This window comes from Lepidochelys kempii, chromosome 4 (genome assembly GCF_965140265.1).
Source record: "Lepidochelys kempii isolate rLepKem1 chromosome 4, rLepKem1.hap2, whole genome shotgun sequence".
Taxonomy (NCBI): Eukaryota; Metazoa; Chordata; order Testudines; family Cheloniidae; genus Lepidochelys; species Lepidochelys kempii.
The window spans coordinates 96,879,346-96,897,517 of record NC_133259.1 but is presented as its reverse complement, the minus strand read 5'-3'; the positions used below and the strand labels follow the sequence as shown (position 1 = coordinate 96,897,517).

Here is an 18,172-nt window from a genome sequence, read left to right as displayed (position 1 = left end):
AAAAAAAAAAGGTCTGGTAAAGAGATAAGCTTGGTAAAATAATATGTGGTTCAAGTTGGGTACTTTTAGGCTTTACAGTAGGGAACATTAATTAACCATCATACACAGTTTCAAGTGCAAAAAAACTGAGGTACACCAGCAAGTAAACAAATCGAAATTTTAATATACTTCCACTTTAGGTAGTTTCCACTTTAGGTAGTTCAGTGTACTGAATTTGAACGTTGACATATTATTTACAAAAGGGGTTTTTCATATTTCAAAAAATTAATCCTACCTGCTTCTGCTGGAATCAAATGAAATAAATACGCTCCTTAAATTTTAGAGTACTTGCAATTACACTATTGTCAAGTGCTTCTGCTATCGACTGCTTTGTATTGTGCCATTTTTTTCATAACAGTTCTTGTTTTAACTTTAAAAAAGTTGAAAATAATTTTATTTTAAAAATGGGGGAAGTGGAGGGGAAAAGAGTATAAACATTGTAACCTTGGCTAGAAATGTGCATTTTGGTTTTTGGGTTTGTTTGTTTGAAGAAGTATATTGTCCAAAAACATCATTTTGCTTATTATCAGAAAAAAAAAAAAACATCATAATTAAATTACCAGAAATATAAAACAAAATACAGGTAGTGCTATATATGCTATGAACATGCATGTGTTTTATTAAACATATTATAGATTGGTATCTAGAAAATATATTAATCTAATAGGTATTTTACTTTGTGTAACACTGACAGTTTAAGCTTTCAATAGGACATTAATTTAGCAGGTATTAATTTTAAAAAATTATTTTGTTTTAGACAATACACACAAACCCCAGTCTTTCAACAATAATCCAGCTGTCTGGAACTTTTAGAAGCTCCATGGCAATATAATTAACATTCTTACTTGGATAGCAGAAATGATTTCAATACAGTGTAATCATATCAGTTGAGCCAAATTTCTAGTTGTTTTTAAGAGTATTCAGGCTGCATCTTGTTGAAAAGGTACTGCCATTCGAGAGGGATGGGTAAACTGTCACTCTTGTACTTGCTTTCTAACTTGATTGTGTTCTTGTGTGTACATCAAGATCTTCTCTACAGCATGCTTTGCAAACACTGGGAAGAGACTTTCCCAGTTTTAATTGCCCACATCCATGCATTAAAAGGTTTGATGTATACCTAGCACTACCTTAACCAGCTTACGGGGCTGATCCAACTCCCACTGAAATCAACAGAAAGATTTTCACTCACTGATGTTAAAGGAAGTTAAATTAGATGTCTGACCTCTGGAAATAAGCCGAGAGGTTTGAGGGCAGGTTGTATAGAAAGTGACTGTACTTAAGATGTGAGAAAAGCCAGTGCAGTTATAAGATACGGATGTCAAAAGAACATGGTTGACTCATTTGTCTCTAATGTGACAACTTCTCAAGCTTTGCCACCTGTAAACAGCCTTAACTGTGTAATATAAATATTATGAGACTGTACATACAGTAGAACCTCAGAGTTACAAGCACCTCAGAAATGGAGGTTGTTCATAACTGAACAAAATATTATAATTGTTCTTTCAAAAGATTACAGCTTAACATTGACTTAACACAGCTTTGACACTTTGCTATTCAGAAGAAAAATGCTGCTTTCCTTTTCTTTCTTTTTTTTAGTAGTTTACATTTAACAGTACTATACCGTATTTGCCTTTTTTGGGGGGGAGGGGTCTCTACTTTTGCCTGATTGTGTACTTCCAGTTCCCAATGAGGTATGGGTTGTCTGGTAGGTGCGTAATTCTGGTGTTCGTAACTCTAAGGTTCTACTGTATAATCATCATGCATATTTATGAATTAATTCTAACAGCCTTGTACTTTAACCCCTATGAGAAAGATATGAAGGAGCACACAAAAGCTTTGTTTATATAGATATATTCCATTTCTAATTACTGACGATGGCTAAAAGATTACCTGTGCTACATTTTCAGTAGAGACAGACTACAACTGATGTCATTTAACTACATTACTTAATAAATCACATGCAAGCAGATTGACAGTTAGGAGCTACAGTTTTAAGACTTTTAAGAAGCAGCAATTATTATACTACACTTATAAAGGAATCTGCTACAAGTTTCATATTCTCAACTGCCAAGTATTTTTTTAATCATTGCTAGAAGGGAAGATAGTTTATCTTATTGTTCTACTTCATAAATAATCTTGCAGCATTCACATTCCTGGGTCTCATCTCTCTACGAATAGGGCAGAACTCTTCTAGTTCTTAAGGTTGTTTGACCTTAAGCAAACAGGAACAGGAGTCACTATCCCTAACAGTGGTTAAATACCACCCAAGATTAGCCACTGCCATTAGAACCTTGCAGTTAGATCCTGGTTTTACCAGGAGGTAAATGCTCCACAAAGAAAAATAAGCTAATCACAAAACAAAACTGAAAACTTAATGCCTCAAAAAGTAGAACAAAAAGCCCACAGAAGTTTAAAGACAAGTCACGATCTCAAAGTTCCCCTCCAAACTCTGAAAGGAAAGGATGAGTTAGTAGGAATTCTGCAAGATGTGTTCTATGTAGAAACAGAAGGTAAAGTAAGCAGATCCGCCTCCTCTAAAGGTACCATCTGGGCACAATTCTTACTCCTGGAAAACAAATAGCTCAGGGATATCCCAAAAGTGCAATCAGAACAATGGCAACATCGAAAACAAATAATGCCAAACCAACAACAAACAAGACACTCTCTCATACGTCATCTACAAACAGATATATATTCTGAACAACAAACATGCAGCCTTAACTCTAACCATAAATATAATTCACCAAAGTGCACACACATGCAGATTCAAATTCTGTAATTGCCAGATAAAAGTTACTAGCAAATTTAGAACAGAATAACCTTAGAAAATTTAGAACAAACAACAAAGATCACCCATGTGCATAACTCTTCATAAAGACTACAGAATTGACTGTAAAGTCTGAAGTCAGTGGTTAAGTTCAGGGAAGGCAACTGACTCCTACTCACCACGTCTGCTCTTCAGGACCAAAAAATTTAACAACTTAGGAAGCTGAGATACAGGACTGAGTTTGCATGAATGGTATTTTTAAAGTACTACTATAGAAGAATTGTACTGTTATCAGCTTTCCTAACATCAATCTTCCTAATACTCTGATAGCAGATGGATTAATACTTTGACAATATATGTGTTGTTTTTTTTTAAGAGTTTGAAAGTCAGACTCAAGGAGGTAAAGACTGAAAACAAAGCAGTTTTGCCACTAACGTTAATGAAGCAAGCAGTTGCAGGAGAGAAAAGACTGGCTAGTCAGATACCAAATGAAAAGCTCTCTGAAAACTTAGCTCTGTCATTTTAGAAAGAGTGCTCATGAAGAGCTTAAGTGTTTGGAAGTTATCCTTGACCCCCAAGGACTATAAACACATCACTTGAGGAAACTGAAAAGAGTGCATTTGCCAATTCCTGAGATGACATCCCTGACTAAACCAATGGAAACAAGGAGAGATGGTATATGCCTGACCAGAACCCAAGCAAGACTGACCACCATTTCCAACACCAAAGGGAGAAGAGGACTCTAACAGCCCCAATGACCACTCATCATCCCATAACTTTTAGCCTGTTGCTAGGCTAGCAAAGTCTTCAATGGCACATTTCTAAAGCTTACCGGTCTCTTTTTAAAAAAAAAAAAAAAAAAAGCATTTCTCCTTGAATGTTATGTTTAAATATTTAGTAAAAGCAACCCTCCCATAACAGCTGAATATATCATGTGTTTCACACATTACCTGTCTCTGAAACATAAACAACAGGATCCTGCTTAAGAACTTTATCAGGTTTTGAAGAGGATGGTTTTCTCTCTGGTGGCTTCTTAGATTTCTTTACTGATTGCATCTCCTCTTCTGAATCTGTATTTGACCACAGGGAGAAGTATTATTTTCCTCCACATACATACAGTCTTTAAATAATAGTCCAACACATCAGTTATAAAAACATCCATCTGTGGGAGAAAAGTACTCTGCTGAAGCCCAGAATACAGAGAAAAATGAAGCTGTACCTCTCTAATTTAAGAGATCTGTGTCATGGCCGCCATCCTTCGACTAGGACAAGGACTAAATGGGACTTCCTCAAGAACTTTTGTTCAACAACAAGAAGAATTCCCTATTACCCACCCCAGGAACCAAGCATGTTGCTTCTGCAGTGGGATGAGCTGAAGCCTGAAAATTAAACTCCAGTCTGTGACCCAGGGACTTTTTTGTACCAACTGGCAGAATGCAGACAGGGTGCACAGTATTTTACAGGGATCTGCTGGATCAAATAACTCTGCTGAGAGCCAGTAATCCATTGATCATCATAATCATTGCAAAATGTATGAAGATAACATTTAAGGAGTTGTGTGTCTATACTGAAGATTATGTTCTTAAGGCAGATAACCAGGACGTAACAAGTCTCTGAAAGGTTCCTTTCAGGTAAGGGGTAACAGACACTTGTCTCCTCATCTGGTCATTGTGGATTGTGAGCATCACAATGTATGCCTATTTGCATACTGAGCCAGATGCTTATTAAGCGATTGCAAAAGGACTGAAAAAGCAAAGGGAACCCAGCCATATGCTATATGGCTACTGTTCACAGCATGACGTGCGTGGTTCAAGGGAACACACTAGCAGAACAAGTATTTAGTTTTTTAAACACACACAAAACTGGCACCCCTACATTTCTCTAAGAATGAAATGGTCAACAATCTCAGTGACTGAAAAGCCTGCTCGTCTTTTAAAGCATTTGGAGCAGTACTTCATTTTTCTTCCCCGTAATGGAATAGGAGATTAACGCTCCAGGCACACTGCTAACACTCAGCAAATTAATAATATATTACAGGTGGCAGCTGGGTTTCATATACTATGTGTAGCACCGAACATTAATTTAGAAATATTTCCTTTAAGGCTCCCCAAGGCTATAAGGACTAGCTTAATATACAATCTCTTCAGTTTGATGTATTTTCAATATTCAATGACAACATTCTGGCAGGCTTTATTTATTTATGTGTTCTGCAGGTTTAGCTCATCCCATTGTTTTTCTTTTAAAATTAGAGCAACCTTGTACTATTGAACCAGTGCACACACGCACACACAAAAATCAATAGTCTGCAATGGAAGACACAAGCTGTAGGAAAGCCTGTAATCTTTTCTTCAATTTCATGATAACTCCAGGAGGCTTCAGCATCCAGATGGGGAAGAAGTGACAGTAACAAAGGGGGAAACCAGAAAGCTTCCAATTTTTTTAAACTTAATTTAAAAAAGAAAAAACTGATAGATAAAACTTTTTTAAAAACTTTATTTTAAATTGTATCTTCTGGAGGATATTCATTAGAGTGGGCTGAACAGTCCTTTCAATTAAATTTTACATTTTTTTCATATTCTGAAATTTAAAATATGTAAAAGCAGCTAGAAGCATGGGACAAATGCTTATCAAGGTCTGTGTGTCAAGGCAGATACAAATGAAAATGCAAATTAACTTTGCATGCCCATTCAATATAAAATTAGTAAGGCAGGCCCCAATCCTGCAAGTTTTTCTACATCAGCAGACTCCTGCCTGTCACAGAGCAGACAGATCAGATCTCAGAATTGGAGGCCTTAAAATTGAAAATAAAAATTCTGTCAAGACCTTTAAAACAGAAATCATTCTTTACAGCAGCCATTTAAAAAGATACTGAGTAAGCTAGTTCTAATCTAAACTCCAAATCTGGGTTATTCGAATTATTGACTGAGGTCTAGTGAAAATTATTTTGTATACATACATAGGGTTAGCATTTTTAGCTGATGTTGCTACAGATGCAATGTTGCATTTTGTGATATTGAGGAGTGTCAATAGAAGACGTAACTGTTCATAGTGATAACAGCCAAGCAATTAATGACTTTAAGCAGTGAGAATCAAGAGCATCTTGTGTTTAACATGCTTTTATTTCTTCTTGAGCACAATCCTTCAAGAGGTTCTTTTTTTTAAAAATGTGTTGCATTGAGGGGTAACAATTGCCTGCTAACCCTCAATTTTAACTGGCAGTACCGCAAAAGAAACAAAGCAGCATTCTAAAGCAGTAACAAATTTTACCTGAATCATAGATTATCCTTTTTTTCTTGTTTGTCTGCTTTCGTTTGGAATCATCTTCATTAGATGAATTCTTCACCTAGTAGTAAAAGTCCATTATTTCCACTATCAAGTTCTTTCTTGCTTTCTTTCTACACCTACTACAACTTCTAGTTAATTAACTGTATTAGATTAATTTCTAGCAGAAACCCGGTAATGTCCATGCATAAAAATAAATCTAAGAACTTAAACTATAAGCTTTCAGTTAAGTGGCTATAAAATAGGAATACAACAAAGAGAAGCAAAGTTCATTATATTCCACAAAGATACCAATTTGAAAAAAAGTCAAAAAATACACAGGCTGCAACTGGAACAAATAAAAGCTTAAACAATTAAAATAATCAGACACCATCTTCAAACATCGCTGAAATTTTAAACAGCTTTGTGGAATTTGGACAACTAATCTAATCAAAAATAAAACTGTCAGGTACCTCCAGAAATAAAGAATGTACTAGTCAATACATTATTTGTTTGCTCCCCCTCTTTTAACATAACTGCCATAACAGATAAACCAGTGATCCCATCTAGTCCAGTGTCCTGTCTGATAGTGGCCAATACCACACACTTAAATGGAAGTTGTAAGAAATGCCATAACAGACAACTGTACAATCATCTGTCCATATGGGAGCTTTCTTCCTGACCCAGTCAAATTGGTGGTTGTCTTCTGACCTGAAGCATTAAGGGTTATAACACTTCTAAAAATAAATAAATTAATTAATCTTATCTAACATAACTTTGTATGTTCTTATTATCCACAGGAAATGTTCAACTCTATTCTGAAATCTACTAAGCATTTTACCTTAATTATTCCTTCAGTTCCACAACTCAATTATGGGTTGTATAAAATAGAATTTCCTTATCAATTTTAAAATTGTTGCCTTTCAATTACATTGAACAGCTCCTTGTTCTTGTGTTACAAGCCAGGGTAAAGAGATATACCAAATTCACCTTCTCTATACCATTTATTATTTTGTACCTTATCTTCCCTCTCATCTGTCACCTCTTTCAGCTAAAACAGTGACAATCTTTTCAACCTCTCCTAATTCAGAAATCTTTCCATGGCTCTAATAATTTTTGTCACCTGTCTCTGAACCACCCCACTTTGTTATATCCTTTTGAGATAGCATAACCAGAACTCAACTCTTCCTACTCATTAATTACCCTAATTTTAAAGATATCTCATTACATATTTTCACCCTGAGCCTACAGTGAGCTCCACATGAGTAGTGCCCTGAATTATAGTGGTAATCTTTTCCCCCCAGGCATTAGACAATGGCAGTAATTTAAGTGTAAAGGCAAGAATAGTTCGGAAGGTGAAGTACGGCAGCTTATCTTAAAAATACATCCTATGGACAGCAATTTAAGTTATGTTAAAGGTGCCTGGGCATGTAAATGTGTGCTCTTTTTAGCACATTTATAAATCTAAATAAATGAGGGTTTGCCTTGGCAGAGCTCCTTACATAATTAGGACCTTAGCTAGATTTGCTTTAAATATTTCATAGGATTGTTTCCATGACAGTATCACAATCTCCCACCTCCCCCGCCCCGCCCCACCCCCAAGCATATGGAAAACTAACAATTTCTTTCTCATAAAAGAAAAAAAAGTTACAAGAAAATTGGGGTGCAGAAACAGAAGCAACTTCTGCTACGCTAACTCCAGTCTCAGCACTATTTTCTTTGCTGGAATTGAGAACTGTGTTTGCTTGGTTTTGCTAGACAAACTTGGTTTAGGAAACATATTTCTTTTTTTCGACTTCTCATTGCCACGTGAGACATAGGACCTAGGTTAAACGTTCTTCAGGAAGTAGGAATACTGACCACAGTGGAGGACTATGTTACTACAGAATACATTCCATAGTGCCATATTAAATATGCAGGTGAGATTTTTGCTTCTGGTACAATATTAGTTGGAAATGTCTCCCTGACTCTGCATAGGCCAATTAGATTTTATTTTGATTTTGACTATAGAGAAATGACAAACATTTTATGAATAACTGATGAGAAACCACTGAAAACATTTAAACCAAGAACACAAGTCAGTTGTAAGGGGAGAGCCACAGACGTGCACTCCCATACCAGAGCAACCTCCAAGCCCAGAACAGCCTGCAGCTGAGGAAAGCAAACTGACCTTGATATCCTTTGTTTTCTTCTTCCCATCTGAAGACTCTTCCCCATTTTTGGTTTTCTCTGTCTTTTTCACTCTCTCACATTCATGTTTCTTGCCAGTAGATACAACCCCAAAGAATTTTCTGATATCCTAATAAAGGGGGAGAGGGGATTTAAAAAGGCAACACACAATACTTTGACCTTTCACTCAACAAAAGAGCAAGATAATTTTAAAAAAAGCAAATTACTCTCTCAACAACTCTTCATCCATTCACTGATCTAGAAGTTTTGCTTAAAACCTGTAGAGCTGAATGTACTCATATCTAGTCAATACAGGTCTTACAGATGCAGAGCAATCTTTGCTCAGTTGAGGCACACATGGCAGCAGCTTTCCTTTCCACTACAGATCATGCCAAGAGCTCACTTTTCCCTTAATGGAATATCTCTGCCAGCCATCCTATTGCAAAGCACAATACAGAATCACATTATTGATGGGATAAAGAACAACAAACAGTTGCAATTAGCTCCAAAGAGATTCAGTAAACTCTGACAAGTATAGCCCAAATGTCAAAGAGTCTTTTATAGATCAAATGAATAACTTAACTGTGGGGCAGAGCCTAACACAGATGAAATTCCGCAGCAAAGCCCACAGGTAACTGCAGAATATTGAATCCCAGCACCCTCCATCTTTTCAGAATCTGGGTCAATTCACCCGGGCTCTGGCATCAGCAAAGTGTTTGGTATAGCTCTCCAGCTAGTAGGTGTCTGACCATTTTTTCCAAGTTCAAGCAATGTTAATCAACCTAAAGATCTCAAAAGGGTAACATATTTATGACATCTCCTACCACGAATATAAGAACAAAAGGACCTTTCTACCTGCAAAAATAAAAGGTTTGAACTTTATGAGGCTCTTGTATGAGCATATAGCATAACCACAAACACAGACCCAACATCTATTAAAACATCCCTTAATATTTCAGACTATTTACTTAAAAAGGGAATCATCTAGCTTGTTATACCTGTTTACAGTCATTGTCTCCAGGGATAGCAGCCATTTTAATAGCAACCATTATAGGAGCAGCATATAATCATTTGGTCTGAATTTATAGCAGGCGGAGGGTGTGGCTTGTGACTATATTCTACCCAGGTAACACTACTTTCTGATTTACCCCCTAGAGATTTCAGCTAAGTAGTTTCCCAGGAATACTAAGACCAGCAGAATTTTCTCAGAAACTGTGAGTAATACTAGTTCTTTGAATTTGTTTTAATATTATTTCTGAATATTCACACAAGTTTGTAGAGCCACTGAGAAAGAGCCTTTGTCAATTCCTTATTCTAGATAAGATTGATTGAAAGTATACCACTCTGGCTCCTTTCAGAGTTGGAGTTAGAAGGCCAAATAGAACATGTGATTTGTTAACAAGAATTAGCATTTTTTTCCCCCTGATAATACCTGTGACTTATTTATTATCAGGTTTTGAGCTGCCTTCTTGTTTTAGAAGGTTCACTTTAAGGAAAACTTGGACTTGCTATATTTCATTTACAACTAAGGCACTGACCCTGTAAGCAGATGTTTTTGGATTTAAGTTAATGGCATCCTATTTACACAAGTGTCTCCCCATGTGCATCTCCTTAAAGGCTTGAGACCTAAATAACTAGTAGTATTATATTAGTGTTACTCTATTTTACAGGTATTCTGTCACAGTAATTTACAAGTTATAAATTTCTGACTATAAATGGATAGTTCTAAAATTTAAAGGGACATTGTCAACCTCAAACAATGACTGAAGTAGCTTCAAGTGCTACATATGCCTCTGAATCGTCATTACCAATTTTTATAGTCTTCACAATGATACTTTTCTCTTACCTGTTGATGTGTGAAAACTCCACCCAGGCAGAGAAAACTGATTACAATCCTGCCTGGGCCCTTTGGGTTCAACCCTTATACATTCATTACTACTACAAAGTAAACTAATTAGAAGGAAATTTTCACTTTTCAGTAACAGTCCCCATAGGTAAAAAGAAAAGGAGTACTTGTGGCACCTTAGCGACTAACCAATTTATTTGAGCATGAGCTTTCGTGAGCTACATGAAGTGAGCTGTAGCTCACGAAAGCTCATGCTCAAATAAATTGGTTCGTCTCTAAGGTGCCACAAGTACTCCTTTTCTTTTTGCGAATACAGACTAACACGGCTGTTACTCTGAAACCAGTCCTCATAGGTGTGATAGAAGTGATTTTTAAGTTAGTTATATCCCTTTGAGTATTCCACCCATGACTTAAATTTAAACCAATGACCTGTTAACATACCTGAGACCTTAGCTCCTTCTGTGCTGCTGACACATTTGTCATAATAAATATGAATTGATCTACATATTCTGCATACATCAAGTTATAAACCTAAACTCATGATACATGTGTATGTAGACAGGTAAGTGACTTCTATAGCCAAGTCTTTAAGCTTTAGTATCCCTTGCAAATAAGTAACTGTTAATGCTGTAATCACAGATTTCTGCTGTAACTTTTCTAAAATGGATAATAAAGAGGAATATGCATGGACTACTTGTTTGAGCTATGCAAATATTCAATATGTACACACAGTAGAAATCACTTTGCACTAAAAATGTTGTTGGGATGGACTAAGTGACCAAATAAGGTTTTGTCTATCGTTTCTTTAACTAAATATACAGGTGAATTAAACTTCCTGGGGACTTTTTAAACCAATTTCTCATTAAAGGGACATATAAATTTGTTTAAGATCAGTGTAGAATGTGAAGGTTTTGTGAAAATCTAAAAATTTCACAGCTGTTTATACTTCAGTTAAAAGTTTAGTTGGGATTTAAACACATTCTTGTCCAGCATTTTCAACCCAAACATAATTACAGCCAGTGTGCATGAAAACCAGACAATGACTCTGACTAATCTGTATTTATTGGCCACACTTAAGTGCAAAAAGTAATCACAATTGATAAAAAAGGTAGACTTCACCTTCAGTTTTAATAACAAAGTCTGTATGTAATTTCCAAAATTATTTAACCTTACTTGTTTTAATCTCCAGGAAATATACTAGCATCAGGATGCTAGTTATAAAGACAGGTTTCAGAGTAGCAGCCGTGTTAGTCTGTATTCGCAAAAGGAAAAGGAGTACTTGTGGCACCTTAGAGACTAACACATTTATTTAGTTAGTTTATTTAGTTATAAAGAGATTCTCTTCCAAGTTGCTGTATTGATTTTTGGTTTCAATCTTCTACCTTGACTTGAGCAAATGGTAGTGTTTCAACCAAAAAAAGCATTTCCATAGATCTGAGAGCAAATCTAAGAGTTGGTCTTAAACTGACATTTGTGGTTCCATGTAAATTTTACAGGTATTCAACAAACACTCACTTCCTAAAGTCTGTCTAGGGCCAGAATGTCAACGATGCTACTATCTCCCATTCTTTGAAACAAAAACATAATTAAGAAATTGTTTGAAAGTAACATGTTTCCCCCAGGGAAACATTAATTCCCTTTTTAAATTAAGTTCCCTGGTTCATTCAAAGCTGTAAAAACCCAACCCATGAAATAACTTTCATATTCTGGTTCACCAAGCAAACTGCTTGTCTTTATAGAAAACTCCCACCACCACTGAACTCCTTTATTTTATTTTAAATACTATGTGCTGTTTTAAACAAACAATATTATGGTATGTTTAGTTTGAGTTAGGACATATTTTGTCTCAAAACAAGCTACTGACTCTCCTATAAACTTCCTTGAAGTTTTTTAATATTTGTTGTAAAGTCTACCACTTTCCTTTTATCATGTAAACTGCATCAATATGCAGCTTAAATACAAGACATCTGTGACAGATTGGGAATTTTTTGTAATATCTTTAAAGCCTATGTGTGCCTCAGTTTCCTCTGTACTTCACATTGCACCCACCAGGGCAAAAGGGTTAACACTGTTCCTGGAACGGTGTATGAGACAGATGTACCTGTCACCATGGTTGTCAATGAACTGGTTGAAAGGGACTAGATCAACAGAGGGTCCATAGAGACAATGCAAGGCCAACTGACTGAAAAATCAAAGCTCAAAAGTGGGAAGCTTCAGCAGGTGGGGTTGTGAACTCAGCCATGGCTCTTCCTGGAGAACAAAGGACTGAGAGGTCACCAGCAAGGGATAAAGGGTGGGCTTCTGGGAGAAGCTGGCTTCTCCCTCTCCTGGAGCTGTTAAAGGGAGAGAGAGACATGAACCATGCTGGAGTTGGACAGCTTGGATGGCACTTGCACTCCCTTAGCCAGGATGGACTATAATTTGAACTTTCTCCTCCCTGGGTACGTATACACAGGAATAAAAGCCCCATGGTCACCCCAAGTCATCTGAGTTGGGCTTGCAGGGCTAAAAATTGTTATGTCAATGTTCAGGCTTGGGCTCAAGCTCAAATGTCTACATAGCAATTTTTAGCCCCGAATCAACTGATCTGGTTCAGCCATGGTCTTTTTTATCCTCATGTAGACCTAACCCAAGGACTTTGATTCTATATGACTAATAAATTGTTACCTTGTTTTGAAAAGGCTGCCTGATGTTTCTGCAGTGAGAGCACTGCGTGCTTAAGTACAGTACAAGCCTCCCACAGGGCTTAGCAGGATTTGCTGCCAAGAGCCACAGAGAGACGTCTCTGCTGATGCCCAAAGGCCCAGTCTCAGGCCACAGGCCAGCCCCTCTGGAACTGTGTGGGTCCTTGGGGCCTAGCACACTGAAGAGGTCACTCCCAAGGAACTGGTTACAGGCTGCGGCACACCAGACCTTGTGGATCTGTGACAATATCTACCAAAAACAACAGTATCTTGGACCGATAAGTAATGTGGTGACGCTAGTAGAGGAGTGCCCAAAGCAAAGTCTACAAAACACCTAAACTGCAATCCATTGGTGCTTTCTTTAGTATATAAGTATGGCTCAGTGAGACTAATGATTTTTAACAGACAAGAGACAGTGGATTATTTGTCTTTAATGGCTGGGTAAGCGTTCTTGTTTCCATTGCTGGTGAACTCAAACAAGCATCTTCTATTTATCCATCAAGCACTGTTCATGCAAATACTATGGCTTGTCTGTTGATAATAACCTTGTGACCAAAAGGCAGTTATCTGTAGGCTTTTAACTTCAAAATTTGTCTCCCTGTGTTAACACCATGTTCCATTCTCTTGCTGTAAATCATCCTTTGATCCCCATATGAAGGCAGAAGTATCTTTCTTAAATTGCTTAAAATTAGTTTCTCAGCAAACTGCCAAAGCTTCAAGATAATAGCATATAAGCCTTCTGAACACACTTTCTGAATAAAGGCTTAGATTTGAGTGCTTAATTTACCTTAACGACTAAACTAAAAGACTGTACATATTCTTCAAGTCTCCTCTGTTTACAATCTTCAGCATTGCTATATTATCCTTCAAATTCTTCTTCAGACATCCCATTTTTTCCAGAGGAAAAAGATAATCTTGTTAGAAGCTATTGGACTGTAAGAGGTGGAAAATCCAAAACTGTTAAGACTGAAAAGGACATCACTATGTACAGATAAAACTATTATTTTATTATATGAAACTAAAAATAGGAGGAGCAAAATGGAACTTACTTCATGCCATATATACCTGGGAATAGCAAAAAAAAAAAAAAAACCCTATAGGCCTGGTATACAAAAGACTTATTGCTAGGATAGCTATGTCTGGAGCATAAAGAGGTGTGATCCCGGACTATCATAGCTGTTTCAGCAGAAGTCCCTACGGTAGACCGTATTTATAACAGTAAATATGCAGTTTTGTTGGTATAGTTTGTTTTGCTTCTGAGCACTGGTTTTACTACACCAATACCAAGCACAGCTTGCAGATATAATTGCACCCACACTCTGAGTGCTTTGCTGGTATAGTATACCAGTATTCTTATACAAACAGAATGTTGCTAGGGTAGACATAGCCTAGGTAAAATCAGAACAAAACAACTGTCTGACTGGTCCATATCTTGAGTTCAAACCACTGAACTACTTATTAGTTCTAATTTAATCCTAAAATGGACCACTTCCTTCCCTTTTCGTTAGGATACCAACCTAAAAAGGAAATGTTCTGATTGATCATACTTTTCTAAATGTCATACTGTATATTTTAGTATTGGTATATGAGCAAACCTGGCATTATATGCATGCTAACTTCTTGAAATGCTGTATGAAACTAACATTTTTGAAGAGCCTCTTGCCCTCTGATGGATATATATCATCATCAGCACCAACACTACTAAAGTGTTGGATTTTTCCTGTGCTTATAAGTGGAGGCTACTGCCATCCAACAGGCAACAGTCAGGTGTGATTCCTCACTTGCCTAGAAGCAGCTTGCCAATCTCTTTTCCCAAAAAAATCATAGGGAATAAGCCCCAGTTACAGCCACCAATATAGCTGTCGTGGAGCAAACCCGAAGGACAGGCAAGCAAAGCTAACAAACAGTGACTTGCACTGAGGTAGGTTTCAAGCCATGGCTAAACTCCAGTTTAAAGCAGTTTGCCTATTTTGTAGGAGCGGCTTTCAACAGTGATTGAACACAAATGACAAACTCCCATTGTAGACAAGGCCTTAGTAATTGGATTCCCTTCCCTTATTTTAAATACTGTTTTCTCTCACGGAAGAATTCCATGAAGTTTTCTTCTTGCCTTGCTCTCAATAGTTTGTTCCCTTCAGAATCTGAAACAGGATAAGCTCTGCCTCTCATGGGACAACTGTCTCATGCATGTTACTTTTCTTCAGTGCAATCAGTAGTAAATTAAACCGAAGAAGTATATAACATTTGTCTGGAGTAAACTAAAAAACATGAGGCACAAAGGGAATTTTCCCAGAGGAACTATGAAAGAAGGATTCCTGATATCCTATATCCAGTTCAAATTCCTATAGCACGGTGTTAAAATAAAAGGACAGAAAATGCTGCTGTTTTGTGTTTGTGCCCTCTGACTGCAAACATTAAGTAACTAAAGCTGGAAATAGCCAGTTTAAAATGTACCTTTTGGACCTCTTCATATCTAATTCTAGTCCTGCACAAGTCTGGTAATAGTCTACACTTGCAAATTTCATTATGAAGAGAGCACAGCTCAGTTTGAAACCTTAAGTAGTTTCACTACAGTTCAAGCATTAGTTATTTAACACTGTGTGATGCAGTTATGAAAAAAATTAATTATGAAGCCCCCCTTGCAATTTCACTTGGAATGACCCACTCCAGTTTGGCTGCATAATACCTCTTTCTTCCTGAAAATTATTTCAAAAGTATTCCAAGCTCAAGGCATCTGAATACTGTATAAATATATACTAACAAGTTTTCAGAGTGTACCAAAGTCCTATCCCCACATAATGCTTTATAACTTAGATTATGGTAGTACCATTTTGGGTACCTTCTAAACACTATCCTCTGCCCTGAATAGCACACTACCTTAAAAAAAAATTCACACACACCCCAAACACCAGAGAATTTTTTTGCCACAGTAGAGGTGCTATTGCTAGTGAATTAATGGAAAATTCTCAGCCTTATTGTACAAAGTACCCTCAGTGTCCTCCACTGAAGTTTTGCATCTCAAGACTGTAGGGTAAGACAGTGAAGATCCCTCCAGCCCTGCTAATCTCAAGGGCTGAGACGGGAGGCTAACAAACTGATTGTGGTCACTTAGTTTGAAATTTGAACCAAATCAGTTTTGATTTGCAACTTTGGCTATTTGAGTACAAGAATATGAGTGGACATGAGCTCTACTGCCTAGTTTTACCACAGAAGTTTCATCAATTTAATTTTTCAGTTTAGAAAAACAATTTTAGTTACACAGGGATTTTTCCCAGTTTAGACTCTGATTGGTTTAAAAGTGGTTATATCTGCTCATTTGCACCCATATAGTTTCAGGCACATGCAAACATATATATAAAGCCTTCTATATCAATCAATTTAATTATCTGCACACAAAGAGCTTGGCTAGAGGGACATCCAGGAAAAATAATCCTAAAAAATGCATGAACACCTTCATTCACAATTAAAGTGGCCTTAAATTGGTTTAGCATAATTCATTTCCAAAAGTGGAAAAACTATACCACACTGGGTATATCTACATGGGAATAAAAAACCCACAGCTAGCCTATGTCAGCTCATTCAGGCTCATAGGACTCACGCTCCAGGGCTAAAAATTGCTGTTTAGATGTTCAGATATCCATCCTTGCAGTCTCCCAGAGCTTGGGCTCCAGCCCAAGCCCAAATGTCTACATAGCAGTCTTTCAGCCCCAGAGCCTGAGCCAGCTGACAGTCCCACTAGGTTTTTTTATCCTTATATAGACATATCCATTAAGTCCACTTTAATTCTGAACAACAGCATCCAGAGATTTAATACAGGTTAACTAATCTACTTCAAATACACCTCTTTAATTCGTATTAATTTTCCTGGATCTCCCTATGCAGGCAAGACAGCTCAAAAATTGCTCCAGACTAAACTGTTTTAGAAGCCTACCTTCAGTTAAATCAGTGCAAATTACATAAAGCAGGCCTAAGAAAGATGATATGATCAAGAGATAAACACTTTATTATGAATAATCTCACTTTAGCACCATATATGGGTAATGGATGGGGAGAGGGGCTAAATAGATGCATAAACTAGACCCCAAATAAAGCTGTTTTAATTCACACATTTAGTTACTTAAGTAAAAATCTGTACATGGACACCCTTAATTTGGATTAAGTATCCTATTTACCTTGATTTTTACTGACACATTAAAATAGGGCACTCAGTCCAAAATAAGTGTCCATATATAGACATACTGAAACTACTAAAATTGTGATTTAAAACAATCATTTATTTTGGTTCCAGCTGGTGTGTCGACAGGAGAGCCTAGCATGCTATCCGTGTCCTAAGTAGGGCTCACAGGATCACATGTGGAATACAAACTTAATCCACTTTAGTATCTCTAATATGTGGAGCTTGGCCAGTGGGAGTTTGAAAGAATGACTTCCCCCAGCCCCTAAAACACCCACAAAAAGGCCAGAAGGCCCTTCCAAAGGGGAAGTCAGTAACCCCCACAACTGACTTTAGCAGCACAGGGGAACGTTTTCCCCCTCTCCAGCAGCAGCGCTCCCTCACGTTTCCTAGAGGAATAAGCACGGTCTCTGCCCCGACCACGGCTTTGAGCAGCAAGAGCCAGGACACTCGCTGCAACGCCGCTCACTGCTGCGGCCCGGCCGGGCGGCACAGCCGGCGGGGAGCCTGGGGAAGTTTACCGACGCGCGGGGGGGTGAGGTGGGGGGGGTAAAGGGAGGCGGTTCTGGGGGAACAGAGCGGCAGCAGACTTCGGGGGGGGGGCAAGAGGGCGGGACGCAGCTTCATTTCAGAGCGCGGTGAGGGAGCCCGCCTCACCGCACAGCGCTAGGTCCCACGCCTGACCGCGCTGGGCTCCCCCGGGCCGGCCGAGCGGGAGAGCTACCGGCACCCACGCCCCGGGGAGAAGGGGGCGCCGGGGCCAGCTACCCGGCTCCCGAGAGGGGGGAGATACCCACCCCCGCCGCGCTCACCATGTTGCCGGGGGCGGTTTATCTCGTTAGCAGGTAATAACGGGGGGCCTTCCGCTCCATCCCCCCTTCGCGCCAACGCCAAACGTGCGGCGCGTGGGGGTGACGTCACCGACGCGACGGCTGAGGCGGAGTACAGATTGGAGGGGGAGGAGGTGGGGGTGCTGGAGGGGGAGGGGCGGTGACGAGGTGGGAATGGGGGTAGGATGGAAGGTGTGGGACTGGATCCTGTTAGATATTTAAAGGGATGGGGCAGACACAGGGTGACAGATGCCCAGTCCAGGTGCTTAATTTCCTGCTGGGCACTTTACCTCTCAGCTTGCCTGGGGAGCGTGTTGAAATCTTTTGTTTACAATCAGGTAGCATTATAGGTAGGGCCCTACCAAATTCCCCCTACATTTAGGTCAATTTCACGGTCATAGG

General features: G+C 38.4%; 1 protein-coding gene across 2 annotated transcripts in view; it reads right to left on the bottom strand.

Annotated features, from left to right (window-relative positions):
• Positions 1 to 17,864, bottom strand: part of RFC1 (replication factor C subunit 1) — a 72,588-nt gene extending 54,724 nt beyond the window's left edge. The window contains exons 1-4 of one of the 2 annotated variants that reach the window (XM_073342270.1): positions 17,753 to 17,864; positions 8,238 to 8,366; positions 6,074 to 6,149; positions 3,757 to 3,876 (exon numbers count right to left, since the gene is read on the bottom strand). In XM_073342270.1, the coding sequence (XP_073198371.1) occupies positions 3,757 to 3,876; positions 6,074 to 6,149; positions 8,238 to 8,366; positions 17,753 to 17,755 (328 nt within the window). In that variant the 5' untranslated portion in view covers positions 17,756 to 17,864. Of the gene's footprint in view, positions 1 to 3,756; positions 3,877 to 6,073; positions 6,150 to 8,237; positions 8,367 to 9,234; positions 9,301 to 17,752 lie in introns of those variants that run through there. The other variant, XM_073342271.1, reaches the window with a different exon arrangement.
• Between the last annotated feature and the right edge of the window lie 308 nt (positions 17,865 to 18,172).